Source organism: Cebus imitator, unplaced genomic scaffold (genome assembly GCF_001604975.1).
Source record: "Cebus imitator isolate Cc_AM_T3 unplaced genomic scaffold, Cebus_imitator-1.0 Scaffold143, whole genome shotgun sequence".
In the NCBI taxonomy this organism is placed as follows: Eukaryota; Metazoa; Chordata; class Mammalia; order Primates; family Cebidae; genus Cebus; species Cebus imitator.
In genome coordinates, this window is record NW_016107458.1 from 3,747,933 (window position 1) to 3,773,051 (window position 25,119).

Below are 25,119 nucleotides of genomic sequence, written 5' to 3' on the forward strand. Positions count from 1 at the left end.
AGCTGTGATCACAGCAAAAGAGTTTAATTTCCATCTCTTGAAAGTGTTTCTGGCCATCCAGGGGAAATACGCTCATTCTTTATTTTCTTATCCCTGGGTAGAACCTGTTCACTGTAGCAGGTGAATGGGGCAATACGACAATCAAGATTGTTGGCACCATTCACTCCCTCTTCAGGTATTTTGTTAATGCTTACTCTGTTGTATGATATTCCAGGAACTGTTTAGAGTCATGGAAGACAGCCACTGCCCTCATGAAGCATGCAGCCTAATCCTTTTTGTTCTAGCATTTAGGACTCCGGGTGTGATGCTAACCTCACCTGAGGAGTCTTCTTGGTTTCCCCACGAAAAATTGGATAGAGTTAAGGCCATCTTTTCCCAGAATCAGGCTCATAGGCTTCAAGCTACTGCAGCCAGGCTCTGTGAGTTACAAACCCAGTTGCCCACACAACGTCTTCTGTCAGCTTCAATGTGCCCAAGCTTTTCCTTAGTCTCAAACATTCTAAACCTTTCCCCCTCTGTTCTCAACCCCAATAGCTCTTGACTTTTCTTCCCTATCCCCTCTACCCACGTCTTCCCTCACTGTCTCTCCCTGGTCCCTAACTGACCACATTGCCTCTCCTAACACCCCTCACAGATCTGTCCTTGCATGTCATTTCATCACTTCCTCAACTACGAAACTGTTTATGCTGTGTCCTGCTCAAAATTGTCAATTGTAACCTAATTTCCTGGCCTGGCAAAGATGGCTTTCAAGAGCTGCCTCTGCCTGCCTGACCCATCTCATTTCCTGCCAACTTCTGTAAGACTTAAACTGTGGAGGACATTGTCTTTTCACATGAACCCCCTTTGCACCTTGTCTTTCCTGTGAACTCATGTCTTCCCTGATGTCCTGGGCAGCTGGCCACTGTATCCTTCATCTTTCTATGTTACTGTGTATACATATTGACATACTGTAATTATTTCTTTACAAGTCTGTCTTTCCTCTGAAAGTGGGCTTCTTGAAAGACAGCCGTGTGATTGCTGTTTATATATCTATGGTACCGTCACTGACATATCATGGGTCCATAAGAACCTGCTGAATAAGTGGTTGAGCTAAAATATACTGGTTTGCCACAGACAGGGTTTTCAGACTGCTTCCATCCACTCAGCTTAATGAACAAACATGGCGTGCCATAATCTTGCAGTTTTCTGGCACATCTAGATATTTTGAAATACCAGCTGTATCTCAACAGAATTGAGATTGAGAGGGTCCGTTCTTGATCATCTCTCACCAACTGAATGCTAAACTGTTCTACTACCTTAAAAAGTTACAAAGCTTTTAGTGTTCACCTGTTGTAAAAAGCTACCCTTTTACAGGGGTAATCTTTTAATAATACTTGCTTATGAATATTCTTGAGGATACGTTTTCCAGCAAGCACTTTTCAGATGGCCAACATGCATTCAAAGTACATATTTTGTTTTTGGAAGCTGTATTATATTCATACACACATGCTTATATTGGTTATAGATATATAATGCCAGTTACACAAATGACAAAATTTGAATTCAGTGTTATGTGCCAGGCACTCTAAGTACTCTAGATTCACTATGTCAGCTATTTTCTGTATTATCTCAATTTTTAGATGAAGAAACTGAGGCAAAGGAGATCAAGTCATTTGTCCAAAGAACCAGAGATAGTAAGGTGGCCAACATGCAAATCCAGTGTCTGATGTCAGAATATATACTCTGATTAATTTCATGCTAAAAACTGGCAAAAGCCTATTTACTGTGTAAACAGATGCTGAAAAGGTGGGAAATTTCTATTTCTGTTTATTATATAAGCAGATGTTTATACAATGAGCTGGTTTCCTATATAGGTAATGTGCCTCGATTCCCAACTTAAATTTTTTAGAAAGGCACAATATCTGTACACAATGAATTTAACATTAAAGCATTAGGGTGATTTTTTTTTCATCTAGGAAAAATAATACTTGACTCTGAACAGCTACTGACTCCTTAAAATACCAGTTGGTATTTGACCAACCTTTGTTTTTATTGAACTATGGAGAAAAATTGCTATACAAACCACAATTGTAATTTGTATTTTTTTGGTGTCACAGTGATCTATGTAAAATGGAAACTTTAACTTAAAATGTATAATCTATAGCAACAGACACAGAAACAGCACTTGACTCTGGGACCCCTCCATGCTTTGAAATCCTAATGAGGATAAGAGAACCTTTCCCTAGCAACAACATTTAAGAAAAAAAAACTTAAAGTCAAAAGCTCACTTGAAAATGAGTAAGATTTTGAAAATCAGGAAGTAAATTTCATAACGTAAAGCAATTATAAAAACCGTAGAGATGATTAAATCAAATAATTAGAATCATAATAGAGTTGATTTTCAAGGCAACCAATGGGTAAGACCAAATGAAATTGTCAAACTGTGCTAAGCCTCCCTGCTAAAGTGAACATTTCAATTAGACAAATCAGGTAATTAATTACTTTGGGGACAGTTCAGACTCACTCTCTTGAGATTACCTTGTTAGATAATTTAAATGAGAAACAGTTTTGGATAAAAGGTGATCAGTGTTTTCTTCAGTTGGAAGATGTGAAAAGAGACCTTTTTCTCTTTCAGCCTTGCCTTACACCCAGACAAAACTCTTGTTGCAACTGGCCAAGTTGGGAAGGAGCCATATATATGCGTATGGGATTCCTATAATGTCCAGACTGTGTCTATTCTTAAAGATGTCCATACACATGGAGTTGCCTGCCTGGCTTTTGACTCAGATGGACAGGTGTGTATCTACTTTATCTGTTTTATTTAATGACTTGTCACAATTTATCTAAAACTGGAATACAAATAGCAGACTCAAAGTCCATCAATGCTTGCTGGTTCTCCTGGCACAGCCTCTTAGATTCTGTGCTTGTTTTATGCTCTTTAAAGCTGTGGCTCTAACACCAAGGTCTGGATAGGCCTTGATTTTGATTCCCCTTGTCCCACCATCTGGTTAAAAAGCCATCATAAAAGAAGTCATGAATTTACACTGATCAGGTTCACCATAGCCCAGTAATTCTACTTTGTTGTCTGTTTTTAGCTTCCTATTTGGAGTAAGGGCTGGACCACGCCTTATTCACAGACCTTAAGCCCTGGCCATGACTGTAGTACCTCTTGCTTTCAAAAGATGACATCATCTCCTAATAATCTTGCATGTTTCTATCTCCAGGGCTTCCTCAGCCTGTCCTTTCTGCCTGAAGTGTCCTGTTGACCCTTTTACCCCTTGAAGCGATTCAGTCTCCAAAAGTTTTCAAAAGCTTTGCCAACACCCCCCCACCACCACCACCCAACAACATTTTCTCTTCTCCCTTTGACCTACAGCAACAGTTGGCAGAAAAGATAGGTTGATATGTTCTAGAAAAAGAAAGTGAAAACGGGGGCGGTCATCCCTGGCTCCAGCTGCATTCACCTCCTGGCTCCAGCTGTATTCACCTCCTCACTAAGGCTGGGCCTCTTCTCCCCATCTCCCAAGCCACCTCCGTTTCCTATGCTACCCTTCCTCTGTCTCTTCCACCCTCCATGTTTCTGCCTGTTAATTCCTTCAATCTAATTTTTGACAGATTTCAGAGTTAATTCTGTAAGTTGGTACCATGCAAAGATCTGTGAAATTATTCATAGAGGCTTGACTGAACTGAAAGTCTGTGGGAAATTCAGTGGATCACAAGAGTTGAGTCACTTTTGGAAAACAATTAGCATTTACTTTGTGTTTTCTGCTATTTTAAGAGCATCGATCACTAGTCACTTCTCTTTCTAGAACTAGATTCTAGATTCACTACCTTTGTAGACCCCTGGAATATATGTTCTTGATTTTACCCCTCTGTAATCTCATCTAGTGAGTCGGTTTAATGCATACATGCCCTTGTATGTCTACATCTAAAGAGAAATAGCTGGATGCTAGTATTTGTTCAGGCTCACAGTTATATTGACTTTGTGAATAAACCGAGTCAGAATGCATACGGATGTACAAATGTAAATGTATGCTTATTGTGTTCTGGTATGCACATTCGCTAATCTGATTTTGTTATTCAAGCAAGCATTCTTTATCAAAATTTGTTCTGAAGTGTCACAAGAAAATGTAATGCAGCAGAGGGAAATCCAGCTCTAACTTAGTTTTTGTCCATGTTAATTTATGTTAGAATCCTAGCTATTCTCCTTCAGGTTTCATTTTGAAGGATGGTGAGTGGGGATGGATTGCATGGTTTTAACTGTCAGGTGAGAGAAAGAACCTCCTGTATGGAGCCATGATGGATTTCATGGCTTGTTGATGACTATTGCTTCAGGTCTGCCTTACTCCCTGGACAGAGTTCACTGGAATCGAACGACATTTAGAAATGACAAACGGCCCATCACCTCACAGTCAACAAAAGGCAATAGAAATGCTTTTTAGGTAGCTATGGGGCCTGTCACTACAGATGAACAAAATAAGTTTCTTTCAGCTTTTTCTCTATCAAGAAATGTGAGTTTTACTTCAGTACCCCTATTTATGTTAACTGCTTTTTTTCTCTTGAAAAATAATAAGCTGAATGGAATTCACCCACTCAAATTTTCTTATGAATAAAAACCATATCTTATTTCCATTGCTGAAACCCTCAATTAAAAATTACTGCAAAGACATTTCTTAAGGACACATTTAATAAAATCCCAACTGTGTGCATTATGTTAAAAATTCCTAATGGAAGCCATCTTTAGTGAAGAAACCTGAATAATCCCTGCATAACAGCACATGTATACATTTAGCCATATGCGGCTGTCTGTTCCCTCTGCGCTGAGTGAGTGTGCGTGTACACAGACGTGCTCTCGAACGTACTCAGCATTCAGATACTCTTATGCTTGGGGAATGCCATATTTTTAAAACCTTTTCATTTATATTACTTCATTTGACCCATACAACAATTCCACGAAGTAGAAAGAATATTTTTATACCCGTTGTAAAAATGAGAAAACTGAGATTTAAGGAGGTTAATTTTGCAAGTTATGTCTGGTTACTTAAAAGTGAAGAGAAGCCAAATCTACTTATAGTTCAGACATCTTTCTTGCACAATGCTGTCTCCTTCTAAGTGATATCCTGTAAGAAACTCTGATTTTGGTATGACTGTTGCCTGTTTTTCACACTTTTGACTTTGTATATGACCATGTGTGTTGAATTTTATTTTTCCTTTGAGGACAGGTTCTGACCCAAGGAATTTAAGCTGGGAGGTGAAGTACCAGATTACCTCTACTTGGATTATAAAAAAGTTACCTTAAATGTTTGTAAAATTATGGAAAACTAAAAATGAAAATAATGTTCATTTATTGAATTCTGTTTGTCAAACCCTTAAGTTTTAGCAGTTTGATGCTTTTAGACTATGGAACCCTATTAAATCTCACATTAAGATTTTACCTAAAAATCTTAAGTTAAAAATTCCAAATGCTGCCTTAAAGTTCTGTTTCTGTAATTTCTATTGACTTAGCAGAGATTTCATGAGAGTTTACATGTATGTTTCTTACCCTTTAAAAGGATAAAGAAGCTGTAGCTTTTAGGTTTTTGAAATTTCAGCATATACTAATGGAAGTCATCTCTTGTGATATTTTTAGTTTTGAGTTTAAGATGGGTTTTGAGAAATTGGTTTGTTATAAGAAATTCAATACCTGATGCATAGTAGATAGTATCTGTTTCTTAACTCATGAATAAATACTCCCATCACTTTTAGGTGCTAAATTATTGTTCTTATTCTTAGCGTTTAGCCTCTGTGGGGTTGGATGCCAAAAACACAGTCTGCATTTGGGACTGGAGGAAGGGAAAACTTCTGGCCTCAGCCACCGGCCATTCTGACCGGGTAAGAACTTGTTGGATCAAGCTATGCAGATTTCAGAACTAGGGGATGGAGGGGCTTGTGCTACTGCTTCTCAGACCTCAAATGTTTTTAAAAGTAAATTTGCTATGTATACATTTTTTCCTATTAAACTTACAAGCCTTGTTTTTTTTCATGATTAGTAGCTAACTGTGTTAATGTGTTTCTGGCGATCAAATAATTTATATGAATTGCTGCTGCCTGTCATAGACAAAGCAAATTTTTGATGCTGGCATTTTACTGCTTCATAAAATCAAAATGGAATTGAATTTGAAATGATGTGTGCATTTAGAAATGGAAATAGTTTTTAGACAACAGTCACAAAATATGATTACGAGGGTACACATTTTAATTTTGAGTGAGTGTAATGACAACTTTGTGATTCTTGGTTGTATTTGAGAACCTTGAATGTAAATTGTTGCCTGCTTATCATTTCTATTGAAGTCAGTGTGATCAGAAATGATAATTCCATGTAGTGTTAGGGGATGAAGTGAGTATATACATATAACTGCTTAGAACTACTTCTCCGGTGCCTTGCATCATTAAAGTAATTTAACTCCTTTATTGGCTTGATTTCTCTAGTTTAAACAATCAATTCACATGACTATCTTACTTGATTTCCTAGTTGTTTTGTGTTTCTGCTCAATATAAGTGTTCACGTAGAACAGGCTGTCCAATCTTTTGGCTTCCCTGGGCCACAATGGGAGAATTATTTTGGGCCACACATAAACACTAACAATAGCTGATGAGCTAAAAATAAAATAGTCTTATAATATCTTAAGAAAGTTTACAAATTTGTGTTGGGCTGCATTCACAACCATTCTGGGCTGTGGGTTGGACAAGCTTGATGTTGAATGAGGGTCTAATTAAACATGAAATTCACTGTCTCTTGCTTAGAAGGAGCTCTGAAATTTTAAAAAAATATGAATAGCACATTCATCTGTGGAGGTTTGTAGTCGTAAGGAGATCCCACAGATACTGCAAATTCTACTCCAGGATCAAGTCTTCAGAAAGCTCAGGAGTGACCAACAATAGAACCTCAGTATTGGAAGAGGCCTGGTACCCCTCTGGTTCAGTGGTTCCTAATTCTGGCTACACATAGAGAATCCCCTGGGGAGACTTCACAGCACTGTGATGCTCAGGCTCTCTAGGCTTGGGGATTTTAATTTAGTTGGTATTAACTTAGTATTTCATGGACTATTTAGGTTGAAAATATTTGTGATGCTTAACCATTTTGAATGTTTTTCTGCTTATGCTGTGATCTCACATCTTAAGGGAAGTTGAGTTGGACTAGATCGATACATGAATTTCCAGTGATCACAAAAAATGGATGTGAGAGCTCATTCACACTGTTGTGATGCCATACCTAGCTCTACTGAAACAAACTCATACATAATATTTTACCTAAGTTATTCTGCATTTACTACTTCTATTTCTGAATCATTTTATACAGTCTGACCTGAACTAGTATACTCTGTCAGAATTTGGGGCCTTATCACCTTAGAAAAAGTAGAAAAATAAAGTTACAAACAGTTTAAACCAGTACAATCTCCTTACTCAGAAAAATAGCCTAATGTAATCACTTTGGCTTGTATAGAAAGCACTTTTATTGTTGTTAAATCCTTAATGTTAAACTAAATTTGGCCTCAGCTGCCCTCCATATGGTAAGTCCCTACAAAATCAACTGCAACCTAGCTTGGTAAGTAACCGAACCGAAAATTTACGTGTATACTTTTGTAACAAATAACTGAGTGGCGGCCAGCTTCAGCCAATGGCAGGCTGCCACCTGTTCAGACCATACCCAAATAAAGCAAACTCAGAGCTGAAACCAGGAAAGCTGTTTCTTTCTATACCTCAGTTCCTGTTTCCCAGGATAAGTACTGCCTGCCCAGTTGCAGAGCAGAGCTCTCTGAGCCTCTTCTGGTTCTGAGGGCTGCCCAATTTGTGTTCAACTCTGTTAAAACTTGAGATAAATTGAACACTACTGGATATTATGTGACTTGCTTGTATGTTTCAATGACTGTGCCTGCCCTAATGCTCTGCTACCTCTTTCCAGTAAAGGTGCAATGTAAAAAGTATAAGAGGCCTATAGTGATGAGTCTGTAATCTTTAGAGCCCAGGATGTTTTAATGAAATGCTTTATTTGGAACACTGTTCCCCCAGACCCCATAATCTGTATCACACATAGTTTTGCTCTTTATTACCAATGCCTTGATACCAGTATCAATTATTGACTGCTTATGGCTAACTTCAAGATTATTTTCAGGATTATTTTAGTGGTGCTAAAACATTTAATCCATTACATTTATACAATGAATGTTTTATACCCTGCAAAATGACTTCATATACCTTATCTTCATTGACCTCAACAAAACTTGAGGTGATATTATCCGCTGTAGAGAAGATGAGGTTAAGGTTAGAGATGCTCAGACTTGCTTGAGTTTGAATGACTGAAATGGATACTTGGGCCAAGTACTTTTCCTTTAGTGCTCTTTCTGGAGACCATAATTGCTCCTTGATATGTGGTTAGTGGCCTAGGTTGTTTTTCCGGTCTAGACTTTGTCCCTGACAAGTAGTCCTTCTCTTTCTATCAGCGTGTCATGGAGTGTGGTCCATGGACCACCTGCATCAGAATCTCCTGGAGTGTGTTTAAAGATTCAGGTATCTGGACCCAATTCCAGATACACTAAATGAGAGCATCTCAGATGGGCCCTGGAAATACACATTTTAAGCAATCGCTATGGGCAGTTTGACTCTCAGGATTGACAGTCTTTTCTTTCTTGTCTCCAAAATGGAAATAGAACTACCTGCAAACTGGTAGCTCTTGTTATACAATGACAAAGAGTGGTAGCAGATACATTTTCAGTTCATTGGTTAATTGAAAATATTTTGGGTCAGATTAAAATGATAGCCTGAGGAACTATTTAAGTTAGTGTCGGATACATGCCTCTGCCTTATGTTTAAGGATATTAACGTCTGTGATTACTAGAGGCTGTTGGCCACGTTGAATTGTAGTTAACTATTGAATGTTTTCCTAGTTAAAATGATGCATTTTATAATTACTTAAATTTCTATTGAAAAGCTATCTCCAAAGTGTTAGCACTGTGGAGAGCTATTGAAAAACTTGATCAAAAATTTATTCGAAATTGTCCATTTGTTCATCCCAAATGTATAAAATTAAACATAAGACACCAGTCTGTTCTAAATAATTGTGGCAAGCTCTCTCTCTCTACTCAGGCCTTAAGGTAAGTAGACATGAGGTGATAACCTGTGTGTTAGTTCTTTCTCATTCCCAGCGAAATCTTCCATTTTTACTCTGTGATGGTAACATTGTGCTCTAAATGTTAGGTTAGAGTCTTGGCAGTTGGACTGGTATCTGGAAAAGGCAAAACATACCAAATGATCATCAACTTTTAATGTTTTGTACAGATTTTTGATATTTCCTGGGATCCTTATCAGCCAAACAGAGTGGTTAGCTGTGGAGTAAAACATATAAAGGTAAATATTTTTTTTAAATTTTGGTACCTTCAATGCAAATCATTTTAGTTGTTTATACAGATAATTTGATGTTGAGCAACTGCTTGACTTTACATTTTTTTTCTTCAATATAGAGCCCTTTTACCTGTTTCTCTGCTCCCGAAGCAAACTAACATCAGTTGATGGGTCTCTCTCTTAGTAATACAAAGTAATGACAAGTGAAGTGCTCAGCAGGCAGCTAAAAAAGAAATTTTATGTTGATTAAATATCAAACTGAAGACTCATAATACTTACATGTTTTAAAATAGTGCTGATTTTAATGTTGTGAAGTAAGTTTTTCCATTATAATGAATGTTTGCGTATATTGCATGTCAACACTTTTGACTTGTTATGTTCCCTTAAAAGAAAGGTATCATGTTGCGCTCTACATGGAAATAGAGGCATTCACAGTACAAACCTATCTGGACCATTGGTTTTTAAATGCCTAGATCTTCCTCTAGACTACACTCTTGTCTGGGTAGGCCCACATTTTCTTCTTCCTATTTTGCTCACAAGTAGCAAAATTAACTGCATCAACATGCTTTCGTAGCAAAAATTTTTCCTGACCCCTGGATATGGCCCAGAATCTTCTTTCTCTACAGGATCGTAAATAATAGAAGTTAAAGTCCATAAACAAGGATTACCTTCTTGCATAGATCATGCATGAATTCTGCACAAAAATGGTTTATTTCTGTATGACTGAAGATTCTCCTCTAACCAACCTCTCCTATTTAGCAGTTATTTTGTTGTTTTAGTCTAGTTTTTCATGATCCTTCTCATTATTCATTCTTGATGGTTAGAAAGGGACAGATGATAAAATAATCTGAAACAGGTATAACAATAAATATGGAAGACTAACCTAAAGAATATTACAAAACTCTGCAGAGGAATGTAAAACAATACTTAAACAAATGGAGTGACAGTCTTGATTCTGGACGTGATGTCTAAAGCTTACAAATGTATCATTTTTCTCTAGATTTTTATTTAGTAGAAATGCAGTTAAAATCCCTATTGCTTTTGTTTTTACCTGACAGAATTTCCCTTTAAATTATCCTAAATTAATCTGGGAGCATAAAAGAATGACAACTATGAATGTTGGGATAAAAAATCATGAAGGGTTTATATACAACTATTTAGTAAAGCATAGTAGAATTTAATTTAAATGGTAGAAGACTTGGATAAAAAGAAATAATAAAACCTGAGAAATAGACCTTAATGTGTATGACAACTTGAAGTATGACAATAGCATCTCTAACTGGTAGACACAAGTTTATCAATTTGTTGGAAAAAGTTAATACTTCATACTATACACTAAAACAAAGTCTATATGAGCAAACTCAATATGAATTAAAGAAATGAAAGTTTCAAAAACGATAAAATAGCTAGAGGAATATATAGGCAAATGTCTAACTGCTCAAATTAGAGAAAGATTTTTTAAAATATGAAAGCAAAGAAAGAAATCGTAAGGGATAATATCGATGCAACTGTAATATTAAAACATTCTGTGTAATTCCTTCTTTCCACAAAAAGAGGGAAACCACAAACTAGCAAAAGTACAAACAACACACAAAGTAGATACTGGGTTGTTCTCAAAATGCAAAGACCTCTAGCAAATCTGTAGAATGGACAAAAAACATAGAAAACTGACACAAATAAAAACACTGTTAGCTAATAGAATTATGAAAATGTTTATATCTCAATTAAGGAACACAATTTTTTTTTTTTTTTTTTTTTGAGATGGAATCTTGCTCTGTCACCAGGCTGGAGTGCAGTGGCACCATCTCAGCTCATTGTAACCTCAGCTCCTGCCTCCCAGGTCATGTGATTCCCTTGCCTCAGCCTCCCGAGTAGCTGGGACTACAGGCATGCGCTACCATGCCCAGCTGATTTTTGTGTTTTTAGTAGAGACAGGTTTCACCTTGTTGGCCAGGATGCTCTTGATCTCTTGACGTCGTGATCTGCCCACCTCGGTCTCCCAAGGTGCTGAGATTACAGGTATGAGCTACTGCACCAAGCCCCCACTTTTTTTTTTAGATGGAATCTTGCTCTGTTGCCCAAGCTGGAGAGCAGTGGGGTGGTCTCAGCTCACTGCACCCTCAACCTCTGCCTCCCGGTTTTAAGCGATTCTCCTGTCTAAGCCTCCTGAGTAGCTGGGATTACAGATGTGTACCACCAGGCCCAGCTAATTTTCATATTTTTAGTAGAGATGGTGTTTCACCATGTTGGCCAGGCTGGTCTTGAACTCTTAATCTTGTGATCCACCCGCCTCAGCCTCCCACAGTGCTAGGATGACAGGTGTGAGCTACCACGCCCGGCCTGAGCCACTGCACCTGGAACACAAATTTTAAAATGAAACATGTTATCTTTCAGATTCATGATTAAAAGTACCCTACCTTGGCAAGGATTTAGTGAATGACCACTCTCAAACCTTGCTGGTAGAGAGGGGTAAGCAGTCTTTCAGTCCAGAAATTTGGAAATATTTATTCTTAGAAATGTCAGTTTACTTTGATCCAGTAATTTCATATCTTAAAATCTATCCCAAGCAAATTGTTAGAAGTATGAACCAAGAACTGACTCATTGCTGAGTAACTTATCAATAGCAAATAAACCAAACAGAAGATCTGAAACCACTTAAGTGTCCCCAGGAAGTTAAATAAAATATTATATCCATATGATGAAACACTGTACAATCGTAAGTTATGTTTTAGATGATTAGCGATATTCGGAAATATTCAAAATCCATTATGTGGGGAAGTTTCCTTTGGGGATGGGTGATGGTGGGATTAGATTTGTGGGTTTTTTTCTTTAAAAACATTTTTATGTAGGAAATACATTAGAAGAACATATCCAAATGTTAAACAGTTATATTTGGGTAGTGGGTTGATGGATAATTTTTTCCCTTGTATATTTTATTTTAACATTATTTTACAATAATAAATATTCCAAAATAAAAAATAATTTAAAAGTAGAGAACAAAAAGATAAGACTTGAGAGGTTCCACTACTCAAAAGTATAAGATATTCCACCAACAATTTAGGGCTTCATAAACATTTAATAATCCTGTACCAAGCCCTGATGTGTGTATTTTTAACCAAGGAAAATGTCACCTGAAATCTAGATAGTTTGCTTTATTAGCAGCAGCTGAGGCTCCTTCTGGGCTTGGTACAGCACACCTGAAAGACCAAAAACTCATTTGGTTTAATATTTGAGTTTGTACTATGTGAAGGAACAAAAACAGACCTTACTTTCAACTCATTCAGTTGAATATTTGAGTTCATAGTAGGTGAAGGAACAAAAACAGACCCTTCTTTCAATTTACTTGACGTTTAACCATTAAAACATTAAGACAGAGCATTGTATCGTTGAAGATGAGATCCCAGCTGGCTTAGAAGCAGGTTGTCACGATGCTGCTTAGGCTGAGCCTCCGTGGGTGGGTGAGTTTGGTAGGAAGGGTCCGGAGGCAGAACTGGGGAAGGCGTTGTGCTTCTGTCTGGAGTTAAGAGGCATTGGTTACCCATGGAAGCACGGGACTGGGGAACTGGGAGGGTCCTTGGCTCATGATATCTTCCAAGATTACCAGTGTTTTTATCACCAAAAAACCTATTATATAGTTTTCATAGGGAACACATTTTTGAAAGATGATGGCCACCAAATAAACTATCCATTAATTGTTTGCTTAGCAATGTTTTATTAGTCAAAGATATGTTACCTGCCAACATGAGTTTCTGATCAGACTAAAATATGATGAAAACTGTTGTTGTTTCACCCATGAGTAAAAAAACATGTGACCTCGTGATGATCCTGATTTCTGTTAGGCTGTGGTGGTTTTCTGTTCTAGGATCCTAACCTGGGAGCCACCATCCATCCTGTACTCCACAGTGAAGAAATCCAAGACCCTAGGGGGCTTGGGGGTAATTTGACTTCAATTCTTGATTGTTTACCTCTACTCAACTCTGGTCAAACCATTTAATCTCCCTGAGGCTGAATTTTTTTTTTCTTTTTTTGAGATGGAGTCTTACTCTGTCATGAGGCTGGAGTGCAGTGGTGCTATGTTGGCTCACTGCAACCTCCGCCTCCCAGGTTCAAGCAGTTCTCTTGCCTTAGCCTTCCGAGCAGTTGGGACTACAGGTGCGCATCACCATGCCAAGCAGATTTTTGTATTTCTAATAGAGACAGTGTTTCACCATGTTGGCCAGGATGGTCTCAATCTCTTGACCTTGTGATCTACCCACCTTGGTCTCCCAAAGTGCGGGGATTACAGGTGTGAGCCACTGCACCCAACCTGAATTTCTTACATGTAATCTCCCCTCCCTCTCAACCTCTCTCTCCCTCCCTCCCTCTTTCTCTCTCTCTCTCTCTCTCTCTCTCTCTCTCTCTCTCTCGTGTGTGTGTGTGTGTGTGTGTGTGTGTGTGTGTGTGTAGACAGATCACTACCCCCTGAATTTCAGATAATTTCATTAAACAGTATGGAACCCAGTAGGGGCCCAGTGTTAATTTCTTTCCTCATTTTCTAGGATCACCAAAATAATGGCAGAGGTGAGATTTAAGTTCAGCCTCTGGCTCCTTCTATAGAGTGCTTTCCACTGAGAAATTATTTCTTTTTTTTTTTTTTTGTTGAGACGGAGTTTCGCTCTTGTTACCCAGGCTGGAGTGCAATGGCGCAATCTCGGCTCACAGCAACCTCCGCCTCCTGGGTTCAGGCAATTCTCCTGCCTCAGCCTCCTCAGTAGCTGGGATTACAGGCACGCGCCACCATGCCCAGCTAATTTTTTGTATTTTTAGTAGAGATGGGGTTTCACCATGTTGACCAGGATGGTCTCGATCGAGAAATTATTTCTTACGTGAGCTATCTTGCCTTAACTTTTTTCTAAAAGAAAACCCTATATTTATTGGGTTCGAACTAGATTTGCTGCTTAATTGGTAGAATTCTCCAGATTCCTTCCTATCGCTCTCTATCCTTGGTTAACTCCAACTTTTAAATTGGCAAATTCTAAAAGCAGAAAAGCAGAGACAAATAAAATTCTGAAACTATTTGAAAACGAGAAGAGCTGCTTATCCTGTTTAAATTTAATTGTCTTAGCAGATTTGGACATTTTTTCTAACCAAATAAAAACATTTTTACCTCAAATTGAAGAATCTTCAATGTCTACCTAGAAATAGTTTATTAATTTTGTTTAGAAATAAATATAATACATTTAAGCAGGCCTCAACAAATTATTTTTGCTCTCCCTATTCTCTGTATTCAATTACCAGGATTCCTCTACCTTTTTTCCCCCAAAAACATACCTGAACATTCAATGATTCCAGTTATAAATTGAGACCATCCTGGCCAACATGAGGAAACCTCATCTCTACTAAAATACAGAATTATTTATACTTGCATCTGAAATTTGTGCAGCTAGGGTGAATCCTTTTCGGCTTTGCAAATCTCCTATGTTTTGGCAAATAGACAAATTGCAATTATCTGAAATGAATGCTTGAAAAACAGTAACAGTTGAGCATCAGCCATTTCATTAGTTTTATAGCAAATGAGCCTACCAGGTTTGTGAATACTGTTGAGCCGTCTCTGGTCAGAGACAGAAGGGACTTTGGGGACTACCTAGTGCTAGGTGAAATCAAGGTACCTGCCAGTTCTAACAAAGTTTGCATTACAGTATGGGGTAGAGACTGGAGAAAATAAACAAGGTCTCCTCATTTGATGTGAGTTTAATGATGCATTGCTACCCTAAACTGCCACTGTTTTCCAAGTAGGAAATGCCTCTCAAAAAGAGATAATATTTCAGATATGTGCCCTTTTCTGCAGAAAATACTATACTTTTTAGGAAATCATTTGCCTATTTGGAATGTTTCATGTAGGCCTTATACCATCTGATCTGGTGACTTGTCAAAAAACTTATGTAGATCAAGTCTGCAGATAATGGCCTCTATTTTTCGTGACTGTCTAGAAATGTTCAGATATTTCAGGCCAGGGGTATACATCCAAAAATAAAGGACACAATAATTACTCTTTTAATTGTTATGCATGAGGAGATACAATGAGAAAGGGGAATGAGTACCTTAAGCAATGCCATGAGCAGCAAGTTCTTGGGCATGTTTATTCAACCAGTAATCATTTAATAGTTTGTTCAGGTTCAGAGTTACAAGTTAAATGTTTTCCAAAGCTTATACCTAACTAGCTTTTTCCTAGATCTCTTTATTCTTTATTTTAAAAAAAAACTTTATTACAGGTACATGCTACCACACCAGGCTAATTATTTTTGTAGAGACGGGGTCTTGCCATGTTGGCCAGGCTGGTCTCTAACTCCTGGGCTCAAGTGATCCTCCTGCCTTGGCCTCCCAAAGTGCTAGCATTACAGGTGGGAGCCACTGTACCTGGCTGCTTTATTCTTTCAATGTACACTTTAACACCTTTTCATTAATAATAATACCCAAAGAAATGAGTGACCAGAGCTGATACCTTTTTCTGAGTAGAGAGTCCCATATTGAGCCTTCATTGCATATCTGCCCTTTTTTCCTTCTAAGGCATCCCCCTACCCCCAGTCCCCTCTCACGCACACACAGGACAGGCCCCCCACCCCTAGCTGCCTGAATCCTGGCCATCTTGGTGGTATAACCATCCCAGAACTCTTTCCTCCAGTACCTAACTACTCTGAGAGGACCATGGTATTTCCTCTCCTGCAGGTGCAAAATAGTAGGGTTGTTAGTAATTTACTCCTACCCACCACATTCCTGCCACATGTATTCATCTCATCCTGTTCCTGTGAATCCAGATGCGGTTTCTTCCTCACCGCTGATCCAAATCCAAATCCTACTTTTGTTCATTCTGTTCAATTCAACTTAGTTCTCTACCTTTGAATTTCCTTGCCACCTGGGTACAGTCTGAATATGCTACCTTAAAATTATCTCATTGTTTCATTTGTCTCTGCATTAGATTCAAAGTTGTCAAGGCAAAGATAAAAATTTGAATATTTTTCTAACCGCATTGAACCCTTACCTTCAGTGAGCTACTTCTGTTTGCTTTTCCTCCCTTCCAAATGGAGATGACAGTACTGTCCACTTTAGGATCAAATAGGGTCAAACAGCATATGCAAGTAGCCTTTATAAACTGAGAGTGGGGCTATTTCAAGGGCAGTGAGGTTATTCTAGTTGATACATTAAAACTATGTCAATGTTTTGGGAGGCCAAAGGGGGTGGATTACCTGAGGTCAGGAGTTCAAGACTATCCAACACGGTGAAACGCCATCTCTACTAAGAATATAAAAATTAGCTGGGTGTGGTGGCGCATGGCTGTAGTCCTAACTACTCAGGAGTCGGAGGCAAGAGAATCGCTTGAACCTGGGAGACAGGGGTTGCAGTGAGCTGAGATGGTGCCACTGTACTCTAGCCTGGGCAGCAGAGTGAGACTCTGTCTCAAAAAAAAAAAAAAATTGCTGAAGTTTTATGTGTACAGTTTGCTGCAGGATGGACACATTTTATGCAACTTAACACTGAAAAGTCCAGTCAATTATTTGGCTATATGGAAATATACTTGGAAACATTTCTAAGTAACATTTCTGCAATGAAGATTTATAACATTTAAAGTTAGAAATTATTCCCAGATACAGGTACACAAAAAATACCTAGATGGGAGGCCGAGGTGGGCAGATTACTTGAGGCCAGGAGTTTGAGACCAGTCTGGCCAACATGGAGAAACCCTTCCTCTACTACAAAAACAAAAATTAGCTGAGCTTGGTGGCACACTCCCATAATCTCAGCTACTCAGGAGGCTGATACACAAGAATCACTTGACCGTAGGAGGTGGAGGTTGCATTGAGCTAAGATTGCACCACTGCATTCCAGTCTGGGCGACGAAGTGAGAGTCTCTCAAAAAAAAGAAAAAAATATCTACATAGTATATCAACGGCTAACCAGAAGTTATAGACCATCACAATTTTCCTTTTTACTGTATACTTATCTGTTTCTAAACCTCTCTACAATAAACTATACTAGTTTTATAACTTGACAAAACATTAAGCGAAAACATGATTCATCCACTATATTCCAACTCTGAGAACACTGTCTTCTATTAAATCACCATTAAACAGTGGGCAAAGCTTTGAAATTTGAAAGTTTTTAAAAGTATTGTTATAGGTTTTTCTCATGTTTCTAGTAATTAGCTAAAATGTTTTTGTGGTTCTCTGTTACAACAAAGCAAATTAACTTACTTGTGCCTAGCTTGGATAGAGCAAATTACGTAGAATGCACTGAAGCGTAAATAAACACCAATGCAATACATCAGAATACTCTATCTTGGGGATCTATTTTATCACTTACATTCTAGTTTTGGACACTGTGTGGAAATGCCCTGACTGCAAAAAGAGGGATATTTGGCAAAACGGGGGATCTTCAGACCATCCTTTGCCTTGCATGTGCCAAAGAAGACATCACCTACTCTGGTGCTTTAAATGGTGACATCTATGTCTGGAAAGGGCTCAATTTAGTCCGCACCATTCAAGGAGCACATAGTGTGAGTATTACCACGTGGAAATCTGTGGGTGATTTACTAAATAAGGTAAGACCACGAATCCCTCCCTGTATTTTTCCCTTGTTGCTTTAGAATCAGAGGACCCTGATGAACACTCCCCACTCGTGACAACTTCCTAAATTATATTTGCTCACTTAAAGGAAAATATATTTCAAAAGCATATAAAGTGATTAGCCCTCACCTTAATTATTGATTGATTTGTGTTAATCATCCACAGTAATTTGACAGAATATTAGAACTAGTTAATCATCAGATTCATCTTATAGGTACTTCTCAAACTTCAGTATGCCCATCACTTTCTGGGGGATCATGTTAAAATGCAGATTCTGGCTCCATAGGTCTGGGATGAGGTCACTGCAGCTCATCAATGACCCATAATTTGAACAGGAAAGGTGTAGATAATTATTACTCTTACATTAGTTGGTAAGGTAGATTTTCCTCATTCTTCATGTTGAGGTTCAGTGTCTTACCTCCACATCAGTGTCATGAACTCTTAAGATACAGTCAGAAACCATTGATAACCACATACCTTCGGGCGGTCTGCTCTGTAAAAACAAGGACAAACTTCTTACCACTCTGCTCTCTTTTGACACATATGAAAATGTCAACATAAGATTGTTGTATCTACAGATGATGAAATTGTCCCTACAAATGGGAAGATGATGTAAAAGGTAAAGCCTATCATAGTGAATGGAAATTGGGTAAAGATGTTATTGGAAACAAACCTTTAGCTTGTCACCTCCAGATTGATTCCCTATACCTTTAATATCAGGAAGAATTTAAGCAACTCTTAGAAAGAGCTATGACATTTCAGATCTTTCACTGTATGTTGCAGACGAATTTTCTTAGCTTTACTAATTATGAAACAGCTCTTAAGAGGTCAGTATTTGTCCTCATTCATAAAAGCAGCTGCCTTAGTAACCTAATTTTTCTTTTTATACTGCATCTTATGTCAACATTATATTCTTGCAGCACTTTCGAGCAAACCAAATTAAGTATTTTCCTATGGAAGAGCATCTTTAAATTATAAAACTATTTCCCATGTGAAAAAAAAATCTTCAAATGATGCTTAACAAGCTAACACAAATGCTATTTACATTTTCAATTAGGTTCAAGTGGTACCTTTGTGAGCTCACTGAGGTACATTTCAGGCACTTTTGTGCCTATAAAAGTGTTTGTTTCTAGCCTCATATCTCTAGTTAATTGTTTTAGGCAGCAACTTATATGAGACACCTCCATAGTTGTCTTTTCTCTATAAGGGCCACTTATCACATAAAAGAATTTATGATTCCCATATCTGCATTAATTATATTTTTTAATTAAAAAAATAAACTGCCATCTTTTTCGTAGTGGTAAAACAGCTCTTGAACTAGTTTGCTTTATTACATTTTTTTAATGTAGCTGAGATGAACAGTATTATGAATGGCTTCTTGGTCCATTGTCAGCATTTCAACAGAGAACAAGGCAGTTTTATTTTTGTTTTTGCCTTATGTTTTAAAATCTACATTCAACTGTATTCATTGTACTTAGGATGGTTGCAGCATTGAGTATTACTTATTTTAATCAACAGGCTGGAATCTTTAGCATGTATGTGTGTGAAGAAGGCTTTGCCACTGGTGGGCGAGATGGGTGTATACGACTATGGGACACTGATTTCAAATCAATAACCAAAATTGATCTCAGGGAGACAGAACAAGGATATAAAGGTAATATATTTATTAAGCTTACCTGTAACTCGGGATGTGAAATACGTTGTGAAGTTCTATATTCATATTTGTTTCTCTGTACCCTATTTTTAAAAGGCAGTTGATGTAAATGTATTGAAGATCAAAACTATGTTAAAAGTAAATGGATGTCCTTTTTCCTAATTTACACAAATGCAGCTGTATGAACCAGCAATGCTGTAGCCAAAATAAGCATTCTGATGAAATTGCTGAGGTTTCAGGCGATGGGATTGTCAGTGACAAGGCTGAGAAGTTCTGGACAAGTTGGTTACCATAAAAGCAAATGTGCCCAGCCTCTGAAAACAAATGAGAGGATAAATAAGACCAGTTATTTTTTAAAAATAGCGTTAAAGTAGTAGATGCTATAGTAGGGATTAAGAGCAGGGGCTCAGAGTCACATGGCATGAGTTCAAATTTGTTTTACCTGTGAGAGAGTTAAGAAATTGAATGTCAGCCTCAAACTCAGGGCATCTATTTCCCCATCTGTAAAATGGAGATAATACTAGCACCACCTCCCATAGTTGCATGAGGATTAACTATACTTGCAAAACGCTTAGAATGAGGACTAAATACACTTGCAAAGTACACTTAGCACTCAAATTGTTAGCTATTCTCACAGTATATAGGGTGTATATATCAGAATACAATACATCTTTTAAAATTCTGCTGATAGGCCCGTTACCTTTTGGCACATAAAGAGTTTGCGGCTGAGAGAGATTAAATAGGAAAACGTAAATCGGAAAGACAAGCGGAAGTCCTAGCGCTGCTAACACGCTACGCACAGGTTGGGAGGTTCTGTTGGCTCCCATAGGTGCGCTCCTGCAGCCAGTGCCGGGGCAGGGGGATGCGGGACTGTGAGCCATGAGGTCTGCAGGATGATAACTTACCCATTGTTCTTGTGCAGGGGAGTTTTTCAGTGCTGAGGTGAGGGAGAACTTTCCTGAGCATCTTTTAAAGAAGACCCTGTGACATCAGGCTCAAAGTCCTCAACAGGCCTGAAACAAGCTGTTTCTCATGGGTTGTTCCTCATGAAGCCCCTTGCTGGTGTAACCTAATGGCGATGCTGCCACAGAGGGTTGTTCCATAGTTCAAATGATGTGGCCGTGTGCCGTGCTCTCTGCCGGCCTTGAGTAGATTTCAGAGAACTGGGAGATGATAGCGCAAACTGCGTATCCTTCAGGCCATCCTTAAGTAGTGTTGTTTGCAGTAAAACTTTTCTAACAGTCGAGCAACAGGAAGTGAGCTCGATATTGTACTTCCTGTTAATACCTGGAGACCAGCTGCTGTAGGTATCTGAAATACAAAAGTGTACATTTAAGTCAACAAATCCAGGGCTGGACTGTTGTCTTCTCATTGGAGGCTCAGGATGCTGGTGTGCATACATTTCTGAGTACTCAGCACAGAGGGTGGCATGGGAAGTTGTAGAATTTGGTGTCTGCCTCCATGTAGGGACAAGGAGATGATCAAAGTCCTTAACTTCTCTGCCATAGAGTATGGGCCAGTGAAACTTGATCCAGAAAAAAATATATCAAACAGATACAAGCAGGCAGGTACCCATAAGAGCAATGTGTTTTTTAAAAAAATGCACAGTAGCCAAAAATGTTTGACCCTGAACCATGAAACTTCTTGATGTATCTTTCAAGGTAAACCAGAACCCAAAACATGTACTTTGAGAGCAGAGTCAACTTACCAGGTAGCATTAGTGACCATAAATTGCCTAAACATGGGGGAGCGCCAACCAGAATTGATGGCTCTTTTTTGACAGTCACGCCATTTAACACATCCAAAACTTGTATCACATAATTAAGGCATAAATTTTAAAGTATGGGGATCAGGGAAGAAGCCATGGGTTTACCCTGCCTGTGCTTTTCTGCCCAATACTGAGTCCTTGAGCCAGACTCTCTTGGGAGAAAGTTCAGGGACCAGTCCTGAATGAGGATCTCTGTAACCAGGTGTTGTACTGATGACATCAACCTCACAGCCAACTCCCATTCACAGAGTTAGGACAGTCAGGGATGCCCTCCATCGTACATCAGTCTGAGATTCCCGCCCCACCCTTGCCAAGATGAAAGCAGATCTGGGTGGTACACAGTGGTCATTGGGAACCTGAAACTTGCCTGCACCTTGTGGGATGTGCCCTGTGCTGCCTGGGCTTGGTGTTTATCAGGGTTTGGCATGCATTTTAGATGGCTTACTAATAAGGCAGTAGCCAGCATTTTGTGGGGACAGACTGCTTTTAAAGGATGGTATAGATTGTGTTACAGAGTCCAAGGGAGTCATGAGAGAGGGGCTGGGGGCTGGGACAGAGCTCCTAGGAGAGTGAAGAGGGCACTGCTTGGCTCGCCGGCCCCACAGTGTGGATGTTCCAGATGACATCTTCACTTTTAGAATTGCTGCTGACTACCAGTACTCTGAACTGCTTTAGTATTTTACTTTAAACTGATCATATATCTTTTTAAAACTTCTCTTTAAACTTAGTAATATTTGTGAAATGAGTTTAATATGCTGGGGTTTAATTTTTGCCCGTGGAGCACTCACCTAAAATTATTCATCCCCTCAACCCACCTTGGGCAACAGTATCACTAAAGGCCACTGTGTATCATCAAGCATCAAAAGAGATGTTGGCCTTCATTCCGGCCCTCAGTGAAAAAACAGTATACATGTAATATCAAAAGAAGAAATGCCTCCTGGTTTGAATTACTGGTAACAACCAAAGTCTGGCCCACCCATTGCTCCCAGCTCAGGAAGCTCTTGAGCCTGTGTGGACAGGGCCATGTGAGGAAACTTGCTGTGAATCGCCCTCTATGGGACTCTGTCGCACTCAGCCAGGCCTCAGTGCTGTCATTCCACTGAAGCAAGGAAGGAAGGAGGATGTTGAGTTCCAGAGCTACTTTCCACAGCTCGGAATAGGGGGAGACTCTCAGAACTGGCCCTCCTGTGGTCTTGGAGGCCGGCTGCCTGGGCCATCCTGTGATGTGACAGCCTCTCGTGGAGGAGTGCCCAAAGCCAAAGTGAGGTAGAAGACCCAGCACAAGTATAGGAATTAAAATACATAGGATTTGAGCAGATAAATACATAGGATTTGAGCCTATTTCAGCCAGGAAGCTATTTACTTCCCCTTCAGCGAGGCAATACCATAGCCTTAGTCCTTTGAACATTAGCAGAGAGCTGAGCAAAGAAGAGGGAAGGAAAAGGGAAGGAAAGAGGGTGGGAAAAGAACAAAAGCAGAGTAGACAGAAGATGGTCAGGTGTTCTCCTCACCCCCTGCCGCTCCCTCCTCGCTTCCCTCAAAAAGGCTCGGCCTTCTGCTCCACTTCTCTTTGACTGAAACAAACCAAGTATATTTGAAAGGGACAGATTTGGTCAGAGCAGTGTTAGACTTCCTTGTCCTCAGTTTGGACATGAAGCTTCCTTGGTCTGAGTTTGGACATAACAGTTTTATTTTATAAGAACTATCTTGATATAAATGAGCTTTCTTCTGCATTTTTGCTATTTGTAAAACAGTGACACTCAAATTTATTTCAATGGAAATACAGTGATTTCTCATCTTATTCAAACAGCCAAATAGTTTTCTAAACAAATTTAGCAAGAGAATTAATCATGGCCATGGCCCAGTTCCCATGACATGGTATAGATGATTTCCTATGTTCTATAAATTTAAAAGTATTAGTGAAAATTAAGAAATTGCTGCTCCCTAGTGTTGAGGAATCTGAGGGTATTACCTAGTGTGCTACCTGTAAAGACTTCTCTTACTCCTCCTGTAGACATCTGGAAGATTTACAGAGTGAATCTGACAATTTCCAAGTTGTTTAATGCAAATCTTTGTAAGATTTGCATACATTTGTGTCTTCGAATAACTATTAACTGTTAACCATCCAAAAGTTTTAAAATGAACTAAGATGGATACTAACGTCAGCAAAAAATGATATGGCTTTATAATAAAGTGACATTATTAATCAATTCTCATACATCTTTGTAGTAGCTTGAGCTATTTAGGACACTTGACTTCCAGTAAAAACAATTAACCCCACTTTAGGTTGACCATCAGTCAGCTTGGAGATGGGTCAATTCACATCAAAAAGAATCGGTTAGGGTCAGATCTGGCTCTGGGGGCTCCCTCCCTTCTCCCCAAGGCTTAGTCAGAGAAAATCCTCCTCACATGAGGAAGAGGCCCATCCCTCAGTGAAGGGAATTGTAGTGTTTTCTTTGCATCAGTGACTTGTGTATCTTTTGTGAGTTACTGGATTTTTGCTGACTGGGTACAAACAAGTTTCTCTAGCAACACATAATCTACTTCACCCGGGATCCTTCATCTGCAATTCTGATAAGCCAAAAAGTTCAGAATACTGGAAGATTTTTAAAATAACTAATTTGGCAGCAAAACTTGACCTGATATAAGGCTGTTGGGTGTCTTTATACATTTCATTATAGAAATAGGTAATTTCAAGGTGCTGCCCCAGTTCCTGCTGGATATATTACAAGTCCAGAATGCAAATTTTTCTGAATGCCAAAATGCATCTGGCACCATAGGATTTCAGCTGTATGGGATGGTTGTCCTCCAATTAGACATCTTAGTGAATGTAAAATTCTGGAATTTTCAAGCTGAGAGAGACCCTGGATGTAAGCGTAAATGGGGGGACCTCTCTCGCTTCATGGATGAGTAGAATGAGGCCCAGGGTCATTCGCATCAAGCTAATTGTAGGCTGAGGGCACTCACTCATACCTCACACCAGCCTTTATGACAGTGCATGCTGAGTGTGATTACTTTTAAAATACGTTGATGATCTGGGTAAAATAATGAAGCTTAAATAGCTTGTAGTGGCGGCAAGAAAAGCCAAAATGAATTCTTAAAGTCCATCAACCAAAATGAATTACTTCTAGACTAATAAAACACTTTAATGGTTGTCAATGATTCTGTCTAAAGTAATCCAGTAATTATTCACAAAATATAAGATGTATTATTATTTGTCCTCTCAATAAACATCTGTTAAACATCCAAGTGCCAGACACGTGCCTAGGAATGGAGTAGGAAGCTCTGAAAAGTAGACTTGAGTCAGGATTACATGTGGGGGAGGTAGGGGGAGATGTGTGGTTTTTTTGTTTTGTTTCGTTTTTTTAACTGCCATCACACATTATGGCGGTGTCTTGTGGACTACACACTCCAAATCCAGAAAGATCCTGCGTTAGGTGAATCACTGAGCAAGAATTGGAGGCTGAAGTTGCAGGACACAAGATGCCCTGCTTAGACTTGTCACCATCTCCACTGCCCTTTCCTGGTCTGGGCCACCACCATCTTTCACACAGATACTGCAGTTGCTTTGTAACTTACCTACCTGCTTCAACTGCCATCCTCTGCACAGCAGCTAGGATGTTTGAACTTTATGTGAGCCAGATCACATTATTGCTTTCCTCAAAACCCTGCAGTGATTCACTTTACCCAGAGTCAAAGTCCTTATGGCAGCCCAGCACCCCTCCACGTTGCTCTGTTTT

The 25,119-nt window shown here is 39.0% G+C and overlaps 1 protein-coding gene across 7 annotated transcripts in view; it reads left to right on the plus strand.

Moving 5' to 3' along the window:
* The window catches only part of EML6 (EMAP like 6), a 253,399-nt gene that overhangs the window by 93,906 nt on the left and 134,374 nt on the right, over positions 1-25,119 (plus strand). For all 7 annotated transcript variants that reach the window (XR_005202459.1, XR_005202460.1, XM_017542366.2 and 4 more), the window contains exons 3-7: positions 2,615-2,774; positions 5,752-5,850; positions 9,295-9,363; positions 17,702-17,887; positions 19,476-19,611. Coding sequence is in view for 5 of the 7 variants with exons in the window: in XM_017542366.2 (XP_017397855.1) it covers positions 2,615-2,774; positions 5,752-5,850; positions 9,295-9,363; positions 17,702-17,887; positions 19,476-19,611 (650 nt within the window). In the remaining 2 variants the exon portion in view is untranslated. The remainder of the gene's footprint in view (positions 1-2,614; positions 2,775-5,751; positions 5,851-9,294; positions 9,364-17,701; positions 17,888-19,475; positions 19,612-25,119) is intronic.